The sequence below is a fragment of the Prunus persica genome, chromosome G1, assembly GCF_000346465.2.
Source record: "Prunus persica cultivar Lovell chromosome G1, Prunus_persica_NCBIv2, whole genome shotgun sequence".
Lineage (NCBI taxonomy): Eukaryota > Viridiplantae > Streptophyta > Magnoliopsida > Rosales > Rosaceae > Prunus > Prunus persica.
This window is the reverse complement of record NC_034009.1, coordinates 3,260,749-3,282,739: the sequence shown is the minus strand read 5'-3', so window position 1 is coordinate 3,282,739 and position 21,991 is coordinate 3,260,749. Positions and strand designations below refer to the sequence as shown.

The following is a 21,991-nucleotide window of genomic DNA, read 5'->3' as shown; positions in this document are numbered from 1 at the left end:
TTTCAACTATTCATTTCCCGTTGATAATGAAAACATAATTTCGAATAGATTCATCTCATAACGTCAATTTTATGAAATGACATGACAACTTACAAATTATAAATTTAATATTCACGTGACGACAATATTAGAGTTCGACCTTTGTTGAATTCTTCTTTTAAACAGTAGAAGAAAAAAAAAACAGTGCATGCATAAACACAATTGGCTGGCTTATCGAGTAAGCGATTGACTCTAGCATTATAAGTTGCACCATAATTGACAAAAATGTACTGTGTTTTATTTTTTGGTACTAAAATGTACTAGGTGTTTTAATAAAAGGAAAATATAAAATATGTTTGTTGTACGTTTTGGTGTATATTCACAGTGAACATACCGCCAACTCCTCACTGTTACAACGATATTAACTAACACACACAGACTCGTATGATGCCACGTGTGAGCCTCTAAATTTTCAGTATCTTATGGAACGATTTACAAAAGGGACCGAGAAAATAAATAAAAAGTAAACGCTGAAAATTGTTGTGAGTTGTTTACTTTTACTATCAAATCATGGGTCTGATCCCCTCTCACTTCAAAGAAACACAACAAAATAAAATCAGAAACTCTCATTGTTAGTGTTCATTTGTTTTTTTTGCACCAAAATGGTTTCAGAATAGTAGTTCCGTTGCTTTTATTTCGTATAGGATCTAAGAAACTGTACATTTTCCGTCACTTTCTCGGGAAAATGTGAAACTTTTCCCAGTTATCTCCCTAGTTAGCAATTATCAGGTTCCTTTTTCTCTCTTTCGAAATTTGATCGTGTTTTCTAGTTTATCTCATTGCTATTCAAGCCCTGGTCGTGTCGAGAATGGGCGTTGACTTTGGGGAAAATGGCAATTTACATCCGTGACGACCTGCAAGATTTGAACTTTAGGGTTAGGGTTTGCGAATTCTTCAACATCAGGGATTTGGGTCGATTGGGTTTTTGATAAATTACAGAATTTTAAATAGTTTCTGGTTGAATTTGGATATCGGGTGTGCGTTTTTCTTGGTCGTGCTTCGAATTTGTTAATGGATACGGATGCTAAGGATGCTACTAATGGCTGTAAAACTGAGAAGTCGGAGACCACAGACTCTCAAAGAGTTGAGGAAAATGTTAATGGAGATGAAGATAGTGAGTCTAATTCTTTGTTGCCGCCTCGGAGAGGCGGTATGTCAAGGAAAACGAATAAAACCCGACGAAAAGTGCAGTGGAATGATAAGAATGGGAATAAGCTTGTTGAGGTGTTGGAATTCGAACCAAGGTAATGTATTTGCTGAATTCTATTTCTTTACTTGTGCATTGTCTTGATCAAATGATAGGAATTTTGATTTCTTTGTTTAGTTATGCTTGTTGTTTGTGTTGTTGTTGGTTTCATGATGTAGTTTTATGATTTAATTTACTTGTTTGAGCTTTGATTTTTTTGCTTGTGCTTTGATGTGGTTTAGCCGTGGTGGTTTTCTTTATAATGGATGCTTATACGATATGTTAACTTTGCAAATGTTTTGATGTGTTTTCTGACTATAAAGAAGAACACTTGCCTTTTTGGGCATGTCAAACTGTTTTAGATTTTATCCAAATTGATTGGCACTTTTTGACCTGAATGCCTTTATGACTATGTTTGCATTTTTCATTATGCATTGAGAATTTTTTTTTAATTGGATTCAGCGATTTTGTTGTGAGCTGAGTTTGACCTATTTGAGTTTTCTCAACGAAGGTGTTGTTGTTTCTGCCTGCTCCATTAACAGAATTACCTGACTAGTGTCAGGAATCAGGATGACAGCTTGGGGTTAGTAATTTAGTGTACCCATTAAATGGTAGTGTTGTGTTTCCTCTCATCAGGGTAGAAGTTTGGTCTAAGGAGATTGAAGGAATTTATCAAGCCTTCTTGGGAAATGTTAGAGTGAAAACTGAAAAGCAAAGGGCTAACCAGTTAACTCTTTATAACCATGGCTCCCAATAAAGCAAAAGTGAAAGCATATTCACTGCAAGATAAAATATAAAGAGCAGCCCCTACCTCATGTATTTCTACCTTATTGTGGATACAGGGTATCTCACACCTGTAAACTCTTGGCAAATCCTTGTCTCCTATTTCTTGTTGGTGTTCTGTGCTCTTTTTTTTCAACTTTGATTTGGGATGTTATTTCAGCCGAGCTTTAATTCCAGAATTCACCATCTTCATTTATCTTTTAATTGTCCTTTTAGCTGTGGTGACACTTAATTTTCAATTCTGCTCTCCAACATTATCCATTTTACATAAGCCATTCTTCTTGTTTAGTCTTTTGTAATGACCATTACCAGCCAACTTTACTTCTTTGGGGTTTGCCTTTCCTTTTACTTCCATGATCTTCTGACATAGCTGCAACTTGCAAGCCTTTAACCACCTTTTTTGTTTATCCAGTGGTAGTCTTTCTTAGTGCATTTTCCTGCAATCATAGGTTTCGTATTTCCTGAAAAAATATATTTTGCATCATATACAGAAGTAATTTTAGCATCTGCTGGGAGACCTTTAGCTTATTGGAGTTCAGCTAATTACTTGACTGGCTATTTGTTACAAACGAGAGTTGCAGTGATTATCTACTGTTCCTACTCTAGAAAAACTGTTTGATTTTGAGGCAGTGGATTGTTAGTAAGACTGAGAGTTGATCAATTCAGGTTCCATTTTAATGTAGTGCACGATTGTTTTTCTATTATATGTTTAGTCTGGGTTTGTCAGTTGAATATATAGGTTTGGTCAGTCTAATTTCCATGTTTTCAAGACATAGTTTCCTTTTTCTTTTTGTTAAAGAAAATGGTTATCTTTGACGAAGTTTTGCATCCAATTTGTGAAGTTATGCAGATTTACACTAAACCTTCATGTCTTTGGTCTGTTTGATCATTGGAATCTTTATATCTTTGGTCTGTTTGATCATTGGAACCTTCATATCTCTTGTATTCTAGTGAAGCATTATCCTGAAATATCCCTTGATCTAGCACAGAAGTGTCTGCTTACACATAAGGGCACTCTCTGATTTTCATATGAAGTAACTTCCTCAGTTGTCCTTTAGCGTGTTACTGTGTTTGCATGTTTTTGGCTAACTAAAGGAATTGGGAATACAATTTATTCCAAAAGTTGTTGGTTTACCACATCTTTATTGATTGCTCAAACCAAGACATCCTTTTCAAGATAATCTGCTTGGTTGCATTTCCGTAGATTGAAATAAACAATCTCCCTATCTACTTGTAATACCAGTTAAAATTGGAAAACAGAATTACCGAAGGAGTAACTATTATCTACATCAATATTGAATAATTGTTTATAGATTTATTGTGGAGTTACTATTCTCTCACCCTTTCTCCTGTTCATCTGCAGCGATGTTAGTGATTCTGATGATGAAGATGCGGATTCTTGCATATGTATTATTATGTAGATATCATTCAGTACACGAATTATCAGGGTACATTTGCTGGATAAATCAATTAGGCAATTTCTCCAAGCGGATTTTGATGCTTTTTATACAAACTGGCTCTGTTTTAACCTACCGTGTCAAGGATGGACCAAAGGTCCTGAGACCAAGGCAAGGCAGTCTCCCATGTCTTGCATCTAAGTCTAGTACGATTTTTTTTTCGGTTAACTTGCTGTGAGCTCTCTTACAACCAGATGCAAACTGAGTGGACCATCATCTTCCGGGAGTGAAAGCAGATAAGGTAACGGCAATATGGTTTCATATGTAATATATTAAATACAGTTGAGATTTTGTATGCTTTACAAGGCATATTTGTATGTTGTATGTATTTAGAATGACAGAATACTTTGATAATCATCCTGTTCAATAAAAGGTACTTCAATTCTGTTTATTTCTTCTCTTCTGTATTCCTTCAGCACTTGACAGAAAGAAGAAAGTCTATTCATCTTGCAGTTTGAATATGGCTGTGTTCCAGACATACTTCTGTCTAATTTCCATTGACTGTTTCGGCCAAAATAATGTCTTCTATGTAATATTAAATGCCTAAGGAATCAATAATTTGAACCTAGTGGATTTGCAATGTTCCTGCAAGAAAGAGCATGTGCCACGCATCACTCAGGTGGTACCAATTTTTTGCTGTTTGTTTGTATACATTGTTCCTGGAAACCCCAATAAAATATTGAAAATTGTTTGCAAACTTGCAATGATGGAATTTTTAGTATATAATTTTCAAAATCCTTGTATAATTTGATATTATTTTGACTCTGACATAAAATTTTATCGAAAAAATATTGATGAATTGATTCTGCTTCTACATGAAATCTTTATTTGGAATCTATACCTCCATTTGCCCCATTATTGGTCATATCATAGACTATATCCTTGCATTATTAGGTAGATGGAATTTTAAAACTCATTCGACCAACTTGCCCCACTCAACATCTGACGTAAGGAAATATAATGTAAAGCCAACATGTATTTTTCTGCAAAGCCATTGTTCTGGACTTGCATATTTTCCTTGAACAGAGTTACTGCCCAACACAAGTACAAATCCACCAAACATCTTTATTTACAAGAAAATCCAGAGAACCAAAAACAAACAAACCAACACAAACAACAATGCCCTCAAAAAATACACTCTGTCCAAAATGTGCTACAAAGCTAAAAAGCACCCTCAACTACACTTCTGTTTATTGCCCTCTTCACTTTTTGGTATCAAATTAGCTATGTTTACTTCTTTCTCTCATAACGCTTTAGATTTGACTGAGCTTGAATTTCAAATCTGTTAATTTCGTGAATGAGATGGTCCCAGTTACAGAAGCTGTGCAAATATTGGTGATCAATATGGTCTAGGACTAATTTGTACTTTGTGAATTTAACCAACTTGAAAGACTGGCATGAACTGGGATTTCTTGCAATAGAGGTTTGGACTGGTTATAACTTGATCTGCTAGAAGGCGGCATCCGGGGTTCTTGAGATAATGCTGCTATATTCTCCTTTTGCTGCTTTGGTGCTGCTGCTTTTGCTTTGGCTGCTTTCCACTGAGTCAGATTCTCTACTGGACTCAGTACAGAATGTACATACTGGAAATTGCCTCTAGCATTTGGATATTCCAATTCTCCTTTTATAGAGGAAGAACAGAATTGCCTTGAAAACCCCTCTTGGCTTATTCTTTGATCATCAATTTCACTGTCATCATCATCATCAATGTCGTTATCATCGTTATCTAAATCACTTTCCTCATCTGCTATATGGTCGTCTTCGTCGTAGCTGTCTCGAACATTTTGGTACCTGTAATTTGAAGGAAAAAGTCCCATCCGCAATGTAGTTGAATCCCTTTGAGATGCTGAAGTGGAAAGGCTTCCTTTTGATACTTCTTGGACATTCTTTTCCACTTCCTCCTCCTCGTCACTCTCCAAGAAATGATAACCAGTCGAAATAGGCTCATAGGTCTGGACATTTAGATTGAAGCTAACTTTCTTTCTGATTTTGAACCTTGTCTGCTCCTTAGGCTTGTCTCTAAAACAACCAACATTCAAGGAAAGGGAAATATATTCCACATATCATCACAAAGTAGGAGACTATAAGCAAGAACTAACCTGAGTTCAGAACCTGCACTATGGAGACTTTCTCTTGCACCATCGACACCAATAATCGTCAGAGATGAATCTAATGGTACATAGCTCCCACGTCCCTGCAGCAAACAAAATCATAAAAATCCCAAATTGGGTTTAATATTCTGACACTAATTAACACAATGAAACACATCCAGAAACAAAAACCAGAGTTTTACATGGTCTCCAGCAGCTGCAACTTTGTTACCGGGTTTTCGCCGCTTTTTTTTCTTAGAAAAACCAAAGCAGGCAAGGAAGCACCCCATATTAGCTTCTCATTAGTGTCACCAACACTGAGGATTGTGGTTCATATAGGCAGATAGAAGGGAAAGGGTGGGTTAGGGGAATTTTAAATGCATTTGGCTCCAAAGGGTTTTGAAAATAGTAACGTTGGAGGAGTTAAATGATGTGGTGGGTGCACGAGTTTAATAAAGGAGGAAATGACAAGAAAAAGCTTTGTTTGTTTGTCTGTGATTACATTGTACAATGCGGCTCTCCTACTTGTGCCCTCATTTATTCGTTTGCCTTTTTGGCTCGTGAGAATTTATGAAGGGGAGTCAAGAACAGAACAGCCCATATTTGTTTGGTACTTTTGACAAGTTGTGCATATGGAAGAAAGGAAAAAGAGAAGTTAACGGCTGGCCTGCAACAAAATTCGAAGCCACCTTATTGGAGACGGAGAAAATATCAATGTAGGCCATCTACTAATCTCATTGTTTGAACACATTATGCTTAACTCGAATCACATTATCGACCACATTATACCTTAGCTCTAATTATATTGTTGACCACATTATTTGTTAGCTCAAACTAATTCGAAGACTGACCCGTCTCGCAAATATACTAGACTCATGCCTTCCTATGGTCCAAAATTCTTTAGGCTCATGGACTGCTTTTGAACTGAGCTTATATGACTATACTAAATTTACATTTGATTAGGTTATTTTGACTTTGCCATTTGTTTAAAAAGGGATTTAAACTTGAGATTTGTTAAATCCTTACAAAATTGTAATACCACTTCAACTATAAGCTTTCTTGATTAAAAAAAATGTTTATAATCATATGAATATACTCTATGATTTTCATAAAGGATCCCGAGCCTCTACATTTACAGACAGTGCATTTACCCGCATTTCGCAACATTTAGGCCATTCCAATAATCTAATGACATAAGATTTGACACTTCATTTAAATTTTTTTACACTCATCCATTTAATTAACTTTAGCTTAACAGTGTTAAGTTTAAATATAATTAAAAAAATTAAAAAGAAAAAATACTTTTGCCCCACCCACACTCACGGCAACATCTTCCCTCCTCACAACTAGCCTCCCCCCTCCCCCCCCTCTTTCAAACAAAACAAATTTGAGTGTTTTATTTGTAAAATACATAAATAAACTATAAATAAATAAAAAATTAAAAAAAAGGTTATTCAATCTTTCAGATTGCAATGAATCTCAGTTTTAATAAATTCATTGGGACAATACCACCAACACTTGGAAATCATTGATGTTCAAAACAATTATGAGGCATCTCCACCCATCTAGGATTGGGTTGCCGTCTTCTTGTTATTGCTAAAAAGGCACATTCATGGAAGAGGTAGAGAGTTATCGAAGAGGTGGGATAGTTGCTAGGTTTTATTTTAAATTTTTTAAATTTTATTTAAACTTAACACCGTTAAGTTGAAGTTCATTAAATGGATGAGTGTAAAAAGTTTAAAAGTGAAATATCAAATATTAAATCGTTAGATTATTAGAATGACCTAAATGTTGCGAAATGTAAGTAAATACACCGTTTGCAAATGCAGAGGCTTGAAATCCTTTCATAAATATTCAATAATTATCAATAATTACAAACAGAGCTGGGCCTCAGGCCTTATCCGAACAAACGGGCCGGGCAAATGCTACAAGAGATTACAAATTTGAATTCTCGAATAATAAAAGGAAAGAAAAAGGAAAATCATATGTCATCTAGTATGCACGTCACGTGACAAAGAGCCAAAGACTTGGACCTCATTGACGGATGGCGACTTACATCAAATCTCAGCCGTACAACATCTACCACCCCCATCAAAATGATTCCCGACCAACCAATCCAGCAAATCTCATCCGTCCAAACGCCTACTTCCCAATCCCCAAAGTCCCAATCCCCACCCCTCCACCAGAGTCTCAAAGCCTACCATACATACTTCACTTTCCCACGCGCTCTCTCTCTCTCTCTCTCTAGTCGGCCACAAACCCTTCCTCTTCCCTTCCTCTCCAAATCCCAAACCCCCAAAATCCAAAAAACCCCTCCAAAATAAACAAAGATCGAATCTTTCACTCACGTAGGCAGTGAGAGGGAGAGGAAGTGAAAACCCACATGGATTCAGATCAAGGCAAGCTTTTTATTGGTGGGATTTCATGGGAAACCTCGGAGGATAAGCTGAAGGAGTACTTCAGCAACTACGGCGACGTTTTGCAAACAGTGGTTATGAGGGACAAAGTCACGGGACGCCCTAGAGGTTTTGGGTTTGTTGTTTTTGTAGATCCTGCTGTTCTTGATAGGGTTCTTCAGGATAAGCACACCATCGATGGTAGAACGGTGAGATTCAGATTCCAATTTCTTGGCTCGTTTTCAGAGCTTATTTAAGTGCTAATTAGGTCTAAAGCTAATTGTTTTCTGTTTCTATGTGCGTGTTTCAGTTTTTTGTTTATTTTATTTTATTTTATTTTTAACAATTAATTTTAGATTTTGTATTTTTAGTTTCATTTTGCTTTTGTAATACTGCAATTATGGTTGTATGTATCTTCGTCGAGTTCATATGTTGAGCTTGATTCTGTTAGATATTAAAGTATATATATTTTGAGTTCTTATGTTGAGATTGATTCATTAGATATGAAAGCATGTACTTGCATTTTTTCTGGTTTGCGGGTTGCTGTTAAGTTTGTAAGGTGGAACTTGATTCAATTGATATAGCCGTGGGGTGCGGGGGTGGAATAGAACATGATATTTCCTTGTTTTTTCCCTATAAGAACTTTAGAATTCGAAGTCATTGATTCAAATATTTTGTCGCTGTATGTTATAAATGTTATAGTTAATTATTAAGAGTTTTGAAGAATTTGTTTACACCCCCACCCACCCCCTTTTACATTCTTAAAGGCAATTTCACAAATGTCATTATCTAATCTGATGGCATAATAGATTGTATCGTTGCCCTTTTATTGGTCTACTAGTGTGTAATAGAGTTATTCTTGTGAGCAAATGTGTCTGGAGGTACATTGCTATGAAATAATTCATTGCTACGTATGCGACTGGGTTTAGGGTTTAAGATTTGTATTGGTTTGCATGTCAATTGTTTTACATCCCAGAATTATGATGCTGCTAATACTTTTAGCTTGACTTGCACCTCCGGAGATATTTTATTGATTGTTGTGGTCTCTCTTACCACTTTTCAGTGGGTGAGGGTGATCCCCGGGAGAGGATTCGTGTATAACGGGTGGGTGCTGTCTCTGGTTATAGTAGGTTATGGATGGCAGAGATTTTACTAATCAGAAGAATTAGAGAAGATGATTTTGGGTTGCTGTAATTGCATAAAAATTAGGAAGATGGAAAAAATGAGAAGGGTTAGGACACCATAGGTGATCTTTACTTCTGTTGCATAACCATTGGTTTTATATTTCAGGTTGAGGCTAAGAGGGCCCTATCGAGAGAGGAGCAGCAAACCACTGGCAGAGTTGGAAATGCTAACCCTACTAGAAGTGCTGGAAATGGTGGAAATATTAGGACCAAGAAGATATTTGTTGGAGGGTTGCCTCCCACGCTTAGTGAAGAAGGATTCCGTGAGTATTTTGAAACTTATGGCCATGTAACTGATGTAGTAGTAATGTATGACCAAAGTACCGGACGTCCTCGTGGATTTGGATTTATTTCATTTGATACTGAAGAAGCAGTTGATAGGGTTTTGCACAAAACATTTCATGATTTAAATGGTAAGCAAGTGGAAGTTAAGCGGGCTCTTCCCAAAGATGCCAATCCTGGTGGGGGTGGCCGTAGCATGGGGGGTGGTCAAGGTGGCGGTGGTGCAGCTGGTGGTGGTTATCAAGGATATGGCGCATCTGGTGGCAACCCAAATGCATATGATGGTAGAATGGACTCCAACAGGTACATGCAATCTCAGAGTACTGGAGGTGGTTTTCCACCTTATGGTTCTTCTGGGTATAATGCACCTAGTTATGGGTATGGTCCTACCAGTAATGGAATTGGTTATGGCGGTTATGGAAGTTACGGTGGTACTAATACTGGCTATGGAGGTCCAGCGGCTGCTGCCTATGGAAACCCTAATGCCCCAAATGCTGGCTATGCTAGTGGTCCGCCAGGTGCCCCTAGAAGTTCATGGAGTTCTCAGGCCCCCTCTGGATATGGTGCTATGGGATACGGGAATACTGCTCCTTGGGGTGTTTCAGGTGGCAGTGCAGGTGCAGGCAGTGGCGGCCCTGGTTCTGCACCTGCTGGTCAATCACCTAGTGCAGCGGCTGGGTATGGAGCGCAAGGTTATGGTTATGGTGGGTACAGTGGAAGTGATGCGTCCTATGCAAATCCGTCTGGTTATGGTGCTGTTGGAGGGCGTTCAGGGAGTGTCCCAAATAACAATGTTGGTGGCGCAGGTGGGGAGCAAGGTAGTGGTGGTGGCTATGTTGGGAGTGGCTATGGCGATTCAAATGGAAATACAGGTTATGGAAATGCTGGTTGGAGATCTGATCCATCCCAGGCTTCAGGAAACTATGGTGGTCAGGCAAATGGTGGACAAGTTGGTTATGGTGGTGGGTATGGCAGTGCTCAGGCACGACAATCCCAACAGCAGTAATTTTGATGGTCAACTGTTTCAATGGGAATTTCATCCTGTTTTATGGATCTGTAACTCTTTATGCACGAGCTAGTAATGGTTTCTCATCACCAGCGGCAGTAGCAGGAACAGCTCAAGTTGGATGGCAATGCTTTGGGACTGGTTGGATTGCTTAAATTCTAGTAGTTTGCAGTTACTCTTTTGGTAGTCTATAATAAGTAGTATTTTAGTTCGCACTAGATGCTCCTCGTATTTAGTTTTTGCTTTTGAGTGGTGTTAAATTTGGCGTGCTTATAATTGTCTACTTGCTGCTAGTGGCAATTACGTTTTTGGTCGTAGTGTTAAAGCTAAAGTAGCTTATATAACCTTACCTATTTTGTTTATTGCATTTGAGTATTCTGTTGTTTGACATCTTATTAGTGCTTTATTTTAATTTAATTTAATTTGGCTGAGGATTAGATGCTGTAGAAAGTTTAGCCATTAGGTGCTTATGCTTGATTTGTTATGAGAAGTAGGAGTACAAAGATGTAGTGAGGATATTTTTCTGATAGCAATGGAGCTATGGGCTGGTCACTTCGTTTTGGGTAGCGATAATCATAGTGGTAGTTGACACTTTGACGATGGCATAATCATTTTCCCCCTGTATTTGCCCTTGTGTTGTACAGGAAGAGAGGTGCACAAGTTGTAAAGTGAAGTGTCCATCATGGCTGAAACGAGCTTCATGGTGGGGCATGTTCATTGGGGGTGTGTTCAGCATGGAATGAAATATTTGGAAGTTTGTTCACATGAAATTAATGAGGCATTCTCCAGCCAGGCCATGCCATTGCCAACACTGTCAAATTTCGCAGAGTCCTCAAGCTCATGTCACTAATATCGTAAACTTCACCCTGGTTTTGGTTGCATGACAGATTGTGAGGTGAACAGCGTACGGTATGTTGACTTGAGCAGCTTAGCCAGATTCGCTTTAAAATTTGATTGTATAAGGCGGTGTTTTGATTCATAGGAGCAGATGGTTCCGGAATTTAGAGAAGCAGAAAGGAGGTGCTTCTGTTAAAATAGTGTTTCTAGAACTTTAGAATGAAGTAGAACACCCATTGCATTTTTATTCATTTATTTTTCCAAATTTGAGAACACAGGCTAGATTTATGATGCATTATTTCAATAAGAATATTGACTGTTGTAATAGTGCAGACTGTTTTCTCCTGCCCTGTTATAGTATAGAGTAGCCTACCCTATTTCTTGTCTCCGTCCATGTGTTCTTACCTTGTTATCTCAATTCTTTGTGGGGGAGTTTTGACTGAACTACAGGAATCTGTCAAATAGTAAAGGCAAAAATACTGAGGGTGTGAGGGCTTTCTTGTCTGATTCTGTATTGAACGTTTTGTTCAGTGTTTTAGAATCCTTAGATGTTGCACCCACCAGACGATGATCTGTTTTGAAATGACTATAGTGATGCATTTGCTTAGCAACTTAAGCATACATACATGCCTTGTTGTTTTGAGCGTTCCTTGGTTATAACTTATTGGCATCTTCTGCCCCTCTCTCCCGCAACTTGGATTATGTAAAGCATATTAGAGATAAAATGGTGTAAAATGGGTTACCCTGGTATGGAAAACCCTGTATGTTTAGAACATGGTCTGTGCATTCTGCAAAACTTGGTGTGTCTAAATTTCAATGGCCGATGTTAGACGGTCACTGATTGTGCTAGACGTGGGCATTTTGTTCTGTACTAAGATTTGTGGCAAGGAAAGAGAGAAAATAAACCAACCTTATGTTACGTTACATTTTATGATCTGCCTCAGTGGAGTGGGCTACTAGGCTCTACTTACTCAACATTTTGCTGTTCAGCATCAACAGAAAGCTAAATGATAAAAAATTTTACTCGTGTCTTCTGGTATTTTTTTAAAAAATAGTGGAGATAGGCAGTTTTTCACGGAAGCTTGTTCGATCCAAACACAGATGATAAAATAACTGCTAACAATAAAAGAAGAAAAAAATAAACAGAAACCCGGCAATACTTTGTATGCTGAATTGTGAAGCTTGATCATATAACAGAACAATCAACATGCTGAAGCTGAAGGGAAGCCTTTGTATGGATCGGCGAAGGCCGGAGTGTTGCCGGGACGCGAAAACACGATCTACATCACAGACGAACAGTTTGCAACTCTTTAGTTGTGGATCCAAAGAGCTTAAAATATCTGAAAATTACAGGAACATATATGTAATGTGTACCTGGTAATTTCCAAGCGTATATGTCTTAAAACCAGCAGCACAGTAATCAAAATAATATTCCCATGTCCGGATGAAATTCTCATTGAACCCAAGAGCCAGTATTTCACTACAAACATCCAAGCCATTGTGCCAACGTTAAAATCCCAAACTTCAGTTACATATGTACATATATACATGTATGTCTAAAAACAATTTTTATTAGAGAATAAATTCAGAATATGCATTTTGTAGCAAAAGAAAAGCACAGAGAGCAACAAGCAGCAATGATAAGTTTATGTTTCTTTGGGGAGGATTATTGCAGTTTACATGATTTTCTTCTTACCTATGTCTCTCCAAGAAATTTTTTCTCCAACATCTCAATGTCTGGTAGTAATGGATTCCAATGTTTTCCAAGTGCTCCACACTGCAGTAATGGAATTCCCGGAAGTCGAATAAAAATATGTACAAGGAAGTTAAACCTAACCATGAAATTGTTGTCATGATAACAGATCATACCAGAGTCTGGAAGAAGCAGCCATTGCTGATGTTACCCTACTTAACGAAGGTAGACATCCACCAGGAAAAATATATTCCTTTATGAAATCTGAACTTCGTCTGTACTCATCGTAACGTTCATCCGGTATTGATATGAACTGAAGCAAAATCAATAGCCCTTAACTATTAGCAAGATGTTGGATGCTACCGTTTATAGGAGTTTATTTTTTAGTCAAAATAGTCGAACAACTATATTTAACTAGTTCTAGTTCTACCTTGGGACAGCATTATATGGGATGTTACCTGTAAAACAAGAAGGCCATTATCTGCTAGCACAGATTCACAGCAAGCAAAAAATTCGTCCATAAATTCATGCCCCACACTTTCGAGCATCTCGCTGAAAAATTCCACCGCAGGTCAAGGTATTTTCGAGGAATATTATTAATGAATTAAATTTGGTGGGATCAGTACTCACCAAGATATAATTCTGTCGTATTTGTAGTTGGGAAGTTGCCTATAGTCGCACAGAAGAAATCTGATGCGGTCCTGGAAGAAATTTAGTTGAAATTATGCATGAAAGGCTTTTCTAAGTAAGCCTCAAGCCTTGACATGCATCTAGCAGCATGTGCATGTGCTTATATGTAAGCATGGAATTTACAAAATTTGATACCTGAAGGCCAGCATCTTTCACTTTCTTTTGTGCATATTTGAGTTGTTCCTCAGACAGAGTGATGCCAGTGTATTTACAACCAGTTTGTTTGACAACTTCAATAGCTAAGCTTCCCCAACCGCATCCGATCTCTAGAACTTCATGGTTCTTCTCAATTCTAGACTAGATTAATTCAAAGGAAAAATAGATTGGAATAGTGCACAGAAAAGGATATCGAAAGCTCACAATTCTTACATAAAAGACTCACCTTTTCAATGAAAAGAGAGATTTTCCTTAGCTGTGCAGTCTTTAAATCTTCATCTTCAGTCTATAAAATAATTCAATACAGAAATAAAAATAAAAATTAAACAATACACCTTTTTTCATGCTAGGTTTACTGTAAACTTGATGGAAACTGATGATTCTGACCTTAAATACAGCACTGGAATATGTCATTGTTTCATCCAAGAACAGAGAAAATAGATCATTACTCTGCAACACACAAAATGGTAATAATCAGCTTGTGCATGCCTGATGCTAATTGAATTCAGTACCTTAAATGAAAACAAACTAAATCTCTGTGAAAACTAAATCCAGGTCATAAATTGTATACCAGGTCATAATGACGAGAGATGTTCCTGCGTGCCTGTGTGAGAGTATTTTGTCTTGAAACATGCTGAAAGAAGTACTTTGCTGAGGCTATACTAGCTGTGAATAACAATGGCGTCCACCATCCCCTATAGCAAACAAAGGTGAGTCCTGAGCTCAGTGAGATTCTGATGACTACTAGCTATATCATAATTCAAGTTTAAGCTGGTAACCAAGTCTCATCAAACCTTTTCTTGTTCAATTTTGAGTCAGAAGAATTTGAATCTCTGTTGGCAATGAGAATCTGGAAAATGAATCAGCAAGATGATAACTTATGTGAATCGGCAAAGTAACCAAATGATTTTGCACTGGACACCGATCAATTATCTTACCATAAAAAGATTTAGAAGGCCCTTGTCTTTATCAATGAAAGAAAAATCCCTGTTGATATATGCATCTGCAAGGCCTAAATCAGCCTGTGTCATTACCTGACAAATGCATTCTACTACTTATGAGTGGAAGTGATTAAGAACTTTTCCTTTTAACTTCAATACCATGTAGTTTATAATTCCCATTAAAAAAAAAGTGTTAAAATCAAACTAGGAATGCATACCTTCCAGTAAAACTGAGGAGTATGAACTCTAAGAACACATTTTAGAGAACACCCTTTTCTGGTTCCCTCAAAGTTGAAAATTGTACCTCCTTCCTCTAATAAACTATAGGAGGAGAAGGCACAATATATTAATAATCTCCATAAAAGGAAAAAATTATTCCACATGATGAAAGAAAACTAAAGGAGTATGTAGTGGGGATGCATATATATCTCATTCTTATGTTAAGAAGAGTTTAATGAGATAATTGGCACATGGAATGCAGATCATTAACTACAAGATTGTGATTTATATGATTTAGCTTGAGCTTTATAGTGAAGAAAGTCTAGAATATTAGCCTTTTAATATTACTCACATTAAACATCCAGTAGATATATAATGTCTAAGAAACCTAGTAACAAAAAGGCGTGCCCCTGTTTCTGTCAGTGATGGAACCATGTGTTTTGGGTTGCTCAAGAGGGAACATCCTTTTCCAAGCATACCGTGTGCTGCAGCCATTCCAGCCTGCACAGTAGAACACTTCACTGTTAAGCTGAATTCCACTAATTTGATATAATCTTGAAGAGACCTTGGAGAAAACATAGGTTTGGCAGCCCTTCTTCCAAATGGCTAGGGCTTTTATATAGTCAGCATTGTATCGCTCAACCGAAAATGAATAAAATTACCTAGGATGTCAATCATTCTTTCATATCTTACCATATAACATATTTGAATAGGTTATACAACAAAATGATCTTTAATAACTTATTCCATCATGTCATACCTTTAGTCCATCCTCATGGAAGCCATAACCTGAAAAAGAAAAATATAACATACACTCAGCTGATTTTACAAGCTCTGAGCGATGAAAATGTCGTAATCATCTCTTTAATGCAAGATAGAGCTAAACATAATTCTGGCCACCAGAGAGTAAACCTCACCTTGGTATGCTCCACAAAACCAAATTCCTCTCTTTCCTTGAATGCGATGAAGCTCCACGGAAGCTTTCGACGCAGCAACAGATGGGACTGGATGGCTTGTTGACCACTTAAGCAAGGTATGTTCTGGTGTATGATCTGGGTTGAGAGTCACAAGAAATGGTAGACCTTTTTCATCAATGTTCTGCACATTCAGAAATTCCAGGGAATGGTTAAATCATTTAACAGCGAAGGGAAAAAATTCTGGGAGTTCCTCAACTTTCTACTTCTCTTACAAAATGAGGCTAAACATCAAACCTATTGGATCAAAGTCCATATTTTTAATGTTTCATTTGATGTTGAGAACTAATATGAACTTTATTTCTCATAAGTTGAACACACTAGTTACCTGAAGCACATTGAGCCAGTATGTCAAGCATACTTTGTTGCCATTACTTCCGAGAAAATTCCATGCACTCCATGCTGCTGGGTTTTGGGGCATTAAAGTTTTGTCACGATGCAGGAAAATATCACTGCCAATAGAGAGTTGAACAATGATTGTGCATTGAATGAATTAGCTATAGGAGATCACAGGCCAAAGCCAAATCAACTTCAGCATATAACCCAGTTTTCCCAAACCAAAAAAAGGCAGAGAAAGCACATGAACAAGTACACTATTACAAATTGATTATATTCTGAGTACACTTCAAGTGTCCTAGTCCTAAGCTCTGAGGAGCAACAATTACCATCTTCCAATCAAAATGACACTTACTGAATAAATATGAAGAAAGAAAATGGTTACTTTGGGAAAAAACTGAAATGAAAATTGAACTTAATTGTCACTGCAAATGATAATTCAATGAGGTACCTGTATACATATTGGAAAGCACCGAGTACTCTCAACTCATCTGATGTTGCCTGGTCTCCTAGTATTCTCACAGCGTCTGGGGCGTGGACAGCCATTACGCAGCGATCATATATTTCCTCCAAACCATCACCAGAGAGTACACTGCAACCTGCTATCTCTCATATAAACTCTGTTAATACAATGAGGTTATAGTTCTGGTAGATATAATGCATGGTTAGTTTCATATAAAACCAAACTTATCAGGCATAGCTCATAAAATCCACTCAATATACTAGCAAACTGAACCAAGAATTTTTTATTATAATCCTACAGGAATTCATACAATAGCAAATCAAGAAATGGAAAGAAATTTAATTACTCACCCTCATCGGTTGTGGAAACCCTATGTACCTCAGAGCTAGTTCTTATCTGACACCCTTTACTTTCCAGCACTTGTCTGACCTGAAATGTTAACCAAACATCAGCCACAGGGAACATTTACTTCAAAAATGAGGCAAGCAATATTGGGTGATTCAGCAACACAATTAAGACCTTCTTGACATAACAATGTGAACGCCATCTGACAGTAAGCCACTGTGGGCGGCCAAATAGCTGCAAAACCAAACCAAGCCAAGGCAAGAACGTAAGTACCTATAGGCATGAAAACTCTCAAAACATACAAATTGGGAAAGCATAATTTAATAAAAAGGTTTCTTTTTTTAATACACGCGATAGTCTAAACTACAAGGGGAGGGGGTTTCGCACACGCATACTACCAACCAAGGTGTCATGAGAGTTCGAACCTGGAATCACTAGTCTACAAGTCAATGCCTTTTTTCACTGGGCTAGACCCGTTGACATACAAGGGCTTTTAAGGTCAGCTAAAAGGAGAATAAAAATAATGTACCTGAAGTAAATGATGGTTTCGACAAAATGAGAGAACAGAGAAGGCTGAGAAGCTCATAACCCCTTCTGAAGGGCAAGACCAGATTGAACCACATACTGGAACCTGCAGAATATTTTCCACCAAGGAACTAATTAACTTAACTGGAAACAGGTGACTTGAAAAGGTCCAACTAAAGATGTTACAGAAATTAACGGTTCGATGATCTCACAAGATAAGCCTTCTGAAATAATTCAGAGTAGCCTCGTGACTTGATAAACTGCCCCAAGGTTTCATTGCGATCAATGTCTGGGTTGTTCTCGAGCTCCTCAAGGTAACTGGAACAGGAAATAAAATAGAAACATACACATATATTGCATCACTAAGATATATAACTGCAATAAACCCAACATTTTTATATGCCCGACTCTAGTACCATTTCATTTCGTTATAATATGCGTGAGCGATATGATTGATATGTCATGGACCTAGTATGTAATAATAATATTAATAATAAATACACGTGTTATAATATGAGTGCATACTGAAGAATTTCTCCAAAAAGTTTATATCCAACTCTACGTGAATCTAGATCATTAATGAGATTGATTCTTGTCTGAATATGTAGTCTAAATTCAGGATACCATAAAAAGTACAAATTTATTTCTGCAAATTTAATACATAATGCGCAGGATGATCACTTAAGTTACTTACTTGATTGCATCATGTTTAAACTTGGTGATTTCTCGAAGCATTTGCCAAAAGTATGGATTGAACAAGTTCCTCTTTTGTGCAAACAAGCTTGACAAGCCATTTCGACTGCCCCATTCACAGCCTTGCCCTTTGTCTAAGCTCGCTGAGAAGGACATATCAGATGTCTCCATATCAACTCCAAGTCTCTCAAACAACTCCATCATATTTGGATAGGTTACCTGTCCAATTTTCAAACCATCAATTTATTTATTTTTTCTTGTTAGAGTATACAAATTCGACATCGAAAATTCCAAGTCTTGCATTACAAAACATAAACTCTTGGAACTCCCTACCATTATCAATTAGTTTTGGATAGATCAAACCTCAACATCTAAATCAGAACTTAAATAAGTGAGAGAGAGAGAGAGAGAGAGATTCTTTATTTATTTTTAAAACTTAATTTTAAAAAATTATATGATTAAATCCTGAGATTAACTAACCAAATATATTTTTTTTAGCTAAATACAATTTTTTTTTAAAAACTTAATATAAATGAAACGGGTGTCAGCATTGTACACCTCTATTTGTCAGCATCAAATTAAAAGTAGAGACCACAATTATTTTGTTAGTACAGCTTTGTGTGACTATTGTTAGATGTATAAATTCATTCATTTACATTCTTATCAGTTGAGAAAAATTAAGTGGGTTTCCACGTTTATTGACGTATAAGGAATCAAAAAATTAAGTGGGTTTCATGTTATTTCAATATTTGATTAAGGGGAATAGTCGGTCTCATATCCATTTATTTATTTACCAATTGATGAATCCAGAAATTTTCCTTCCTAGGGCAAAACCTGTAAAATCTAGCCTAGCATGCACTAGCTAACGGCGCCAAACAACAACCTGTAAAGACTGGCCTAATGCAGCCTAAGTCTCAGCCATTCCTTTGCCCCCTTGCCCTACTTTAGCCTTCCTTGAGGCATTTTATCAAAGAAAATATCATGAAAACTTGACACCTTTATAAGTGTAGAATAAGACTAAATGAGGCTAGTGTCCTCACTGGCTCCTTACTAGATCCGCCAATACCTAACTTACTTGATTCACGACTTTACTCATTTCAAATAAACATGTACTATTACTAATCTACATTGTAAATACCGAATTATAAACTCCTTGGCTGCTTCTAATATGGACGGGATTGAGAGAGTTGCCTAAGAGCATCCACAATGATGCTTTCTATTTCTTAGTTAAAATTTAGCTAAAAATATAAGAAAGCTATTTTAGGAGCTCTCTAAAAAATTTCAATTCCAACCATACTCCCTAATTTGGAGAATCATAAATACTATAACTCTTTTTTGATTGACAAATCTCTATTAAAAAATAAAATAAATTAAATCAAGAGACCAAGGACCAGTAGTACCACCCACCGCGGAAGAGTTGGGACCATATGTAATGTCCTTTCCAATTGCCTCCAATCCAACAACCCATGTCACATGTTTAATGACGTGCTTATAATAATTTCATATTAAGCTACCAACTAAGGACGTTGCATGATTGGGTCCAATAAATATATATATATATGTATATAATCTTTACATATTTATTCTGACTCAAAAAAAAAAAAAAATTCTTTACATCTATATATATAAAGCAAAAGGCAGAGAATGGTGAAACATTCAAAATACCAGAAAATGCCCTTGGTTAATGCAAACATTAAGAATTCAAATTATTAATTAAATGAGGATAATATGGTAAATTCATACTTTTTCATATTTAAAAAAATTAAAAGAAAAAGAAAAAGCAGATAATGGATCCTATTTTTATGGAACACAACTACCCATTATCTTTTTTAATTTTAAAATAAATTTACTTATTTTTTTAAAAAAACCTCTCGCAAGCGCGGAAGCGCGTGCAGAGAGGCTAGTATTAATAGTAATTTAAGTTTGCAAATTACGCAAAATTACTGTTATTTAAATCACAACAATTTTTTTTTAAAGAGACAAATAAGTAAAACAATAGTGGAATACAATATAAAATAATTAAAACAAGAAAAGAAGAGCTAATATCCATAAATAAATAAAAAGTTATTTAAATAAAGATAAAATAAAAATAAAAATACACATTAAGTGTAAGCGCGGATGACAGAGTAGTTATGTGTTTAAATTTAAGGGAAAGAAATTTTGGAAAAAACAAAAATATCAATTTTTACCCCCAACATAGGGGACCCTTCGTTTGCATGGGAACCCATCACTACTCCAACTTTTTCCCCATTTAGAAAATAAAAACAAAATTCTATCATCTCCATTTTTTTTAATGAAGTTTTTAGCTAAGGCCGGGTCATTTTCTCTGACCCAAAAAAAAAAAAACTAAAGCAGGGTCACTGAGTTATTTTTTTTTAAATTAAAATTTTAGTAAAGAAATTAATGTTTAAAATAATATTTGAAAAAAAATTCAGGTTTTTATTAAAATAAAAAATTAAGTTTCAAGTTTGAATAGTCAAATTGCAGAGAGTTTGTAGTTCAAGTGGTTAAAAAAATTTACTTATGAAATTGAGGTCTTAAGTTCGATTCCGCCCTCTCCCAATATCATTTCTATAAATAAAACAAGTTTAAATAGTAAAACATAAACCAAACAGAATATATATAAACTAACCTAATCAAACTAACTTAAACCTGACAAAAGTTAAGTGTTTTTTTATTTTTTTAAGAATGATAAAAGTTAAGTTTTAGTATTTTAGTTTTTTTTTTTTCTTATACAAACATACGTACCAATAAAGAAAAATGAGATTTTATTCGCAAAAATAAGCAAAGGTGCATTGAGATAATAATTACTTACACGATTGAAGACCATAAAGCCAAGGTCCAAATCAACACCATCAAATGTGACAGTCCTGGCATGGCCGCCCAAGTAGTCATCCTTCTCAAACAACACCACCTCCGCCCCTTCTTTTGCAAGAACATAAGCTGAAACCAAACCACTAATCCCAGCACCAATCACTGCCACTCTCATCTTTTCTCTCTGCATTTGAATTTAAAAAGAAAAAGAAAAGAACAAATGAATCAAAACTGCAAAAGAAAGTAAAGGAAAATAAGTTGAATGGAAGGTCTAAATTCAGGCACATTAATCTTTCTCAACACACACAAAAACTTCACTGTTTTTCCTCAAATGCAGATTTCATGTCATAATTTATGCAGATAAATTTAAAGCTCTAAAACTTACCACAAAGTTTGAAGCACTTCCAAGTTGTTGGGGTTTAATTTGCAGATCCAAAAGCCTAAAACCCTGGAAACATAACAGGCATTCCCCTAAACCCTCTTCCTTCTTCTCTCTTTTCTTTGATTGGAGGAGGAGAAACTAATGCAGCACTGAAAAGGGAACCAAAAGGCCACTAAAACTCTCTCTCTCTCTCTCTCTCTCTCTCTCTCTCTCTCTGCATAAATAGATAAGCCAAGTAAGGTCCAGGAACATGGCCCATTTATATTACTGAAAAGATTTTCCAAGCAAATTAATTAGTTAGGTATAAGATACTATTTTATTAATTACTTCATTAATTCGTTTTCTAAATTTAGTAATTACTGGAACACAAAAGTTTGCCTTTAATATGATTTTCAAAAAGATGGAGCATGGACAGTGGTGGTTGTCTTCTGTCGGATTGTGACGAGCCAATAAAGATTCTAATGTATTACCATCCACTCATTTTTGGTTGCCTGGTTGTT

The 21,991-nt window shown here is 36.4% G+C and overlaps 4 protein-coding genes across 6 annotated transcripts; 2 read left to right on the top strand and 2 right to left on the bottom strand.

Moving 5' to 3' along the window:
- On the top strand, positions 518 to 3,856 carry LOC18791089. Its single transcript, XM_020555545.1, has 2 exons — positions 518 to 1,283; positions 3,372 to 3,856. Exons 1-2 carry the CDS (start codon positions 1,051 to 1,053, stop codon positions 3,427 to 3,429), a joined length of 291 nt encoding a protein of 96 aa, XP_020411134.1. The 5' UTR covers positions 518 to 1,050; the 3' UTR covers positions 3,430 to 3,856.
- LOC18789409 lies at positions 4,424 to 5,919 on the bottom strand. The gene is made up of 3 exons (XM_007224622.2): positions 5,759 to 5,919; positions 5,565 to 5,659; positions 4,424 to 5,484 (listed from the first exon to the last, which is right to left on the bottom strand). The coding sequence occupies exons 1-3, from the start codon at positions 5,843 to 5,845 to the stop codon at positions 4,821 to 4,823; spliced, it is 846 nt and encodes a 281-aa protein (XP_007224684.2). The 5' UTR covers positions 5,846 to 5,919; the 3' UTR covers positions 4,424 to 4,820.
- LOC18793354 (heterogeneous nuclear ribonucleoprotein 1) lies at positions 7,671 to 11,885 on the top strand. 2 transcript variants are annotated; one of them, XR_002269911.1, is made up of 3 exons: positions 7,671 to 8,160; positions 9,242 to 10,564; positions 11,068 to 11,885. XR_002269911.1 is itself a non-coding variant. In XM_007222880.2 (2 exons), exons 1-2 carry the CDS (start codon positions 7,939 to 7,941, stop codon positions 10,421 to 10,423), a joined length of 1,404 nt encoding a protein of 467 aa, XP_007222942.1. In that variant the 5' UTR covers positions 7,671 to 7,938; the 3' UTR covers positions 10,424 to 10,852. The 2 variants fall into 2 exon arrangements, 1 of the variants encoding a protein (XP_007222942.1); XM_007222880.2 differs by lacking the exon at positions 11,068 to 11,885 and having other exon boundaries at positions 9,242 to 10,852.
- On the bottom strand, positions 12,159 to 21,702 carry LOC18793372. Of its 2 annotated transcripts, none has more exons than XM_020555771.1 (25): positions 21,495 to 21,702; positions 21,111 to 21,293; positions 18,297 to 18,514; positions 17,815 to 17,920; positions 17,607 to 17,708; positions 17,252 to 17,311; positions 17,083 to 17,161; positions 16,721 to 16,871; positions 16,262 to 16,385; positions 15,877 to 16,057; positions 15,720 to 15,748; positions 15,312 to 15,460; positions 14,959 to 15,061; positions 14,738 to 14,833; positions 14,594 to 14,649; positions 14,371 to 14,494; positions 14,187 to 14,249; positions 14,026 to 14,085; positions 13,779 to 13,940; positions 13,584 to 13,654; positions 13,412 to 13,505; positions 13,130 to 13,266; positions 12,957 to 13,037; positions 12,635 to 12,740; positions 12,159 to 12,540 (listed from the first exon to the last, which is right to left on the bottom strand). In XM_020555771.1, the coding sequence occupies exons 2-25, from the start codon at positions 21,282 to 21,284 to the stop codon at positions 12,463 to 12,465; spliced, it is 2,604 nt and encodes an 867-aa protein (XP_020411360.1). In that variant the 5' UTR covers positions 21,285 to 21,293; positions 21,495 to 21,702; the 3' UTR covers positions 12,159 to 12,462. The 2 variants fall into 2 exon arrangements, with proteins under 2 accessions (XP_020411360.1, XP_007227011.1); XM_007226949.2 differs by having other exon boundaries at positions 16,721 to 16,868.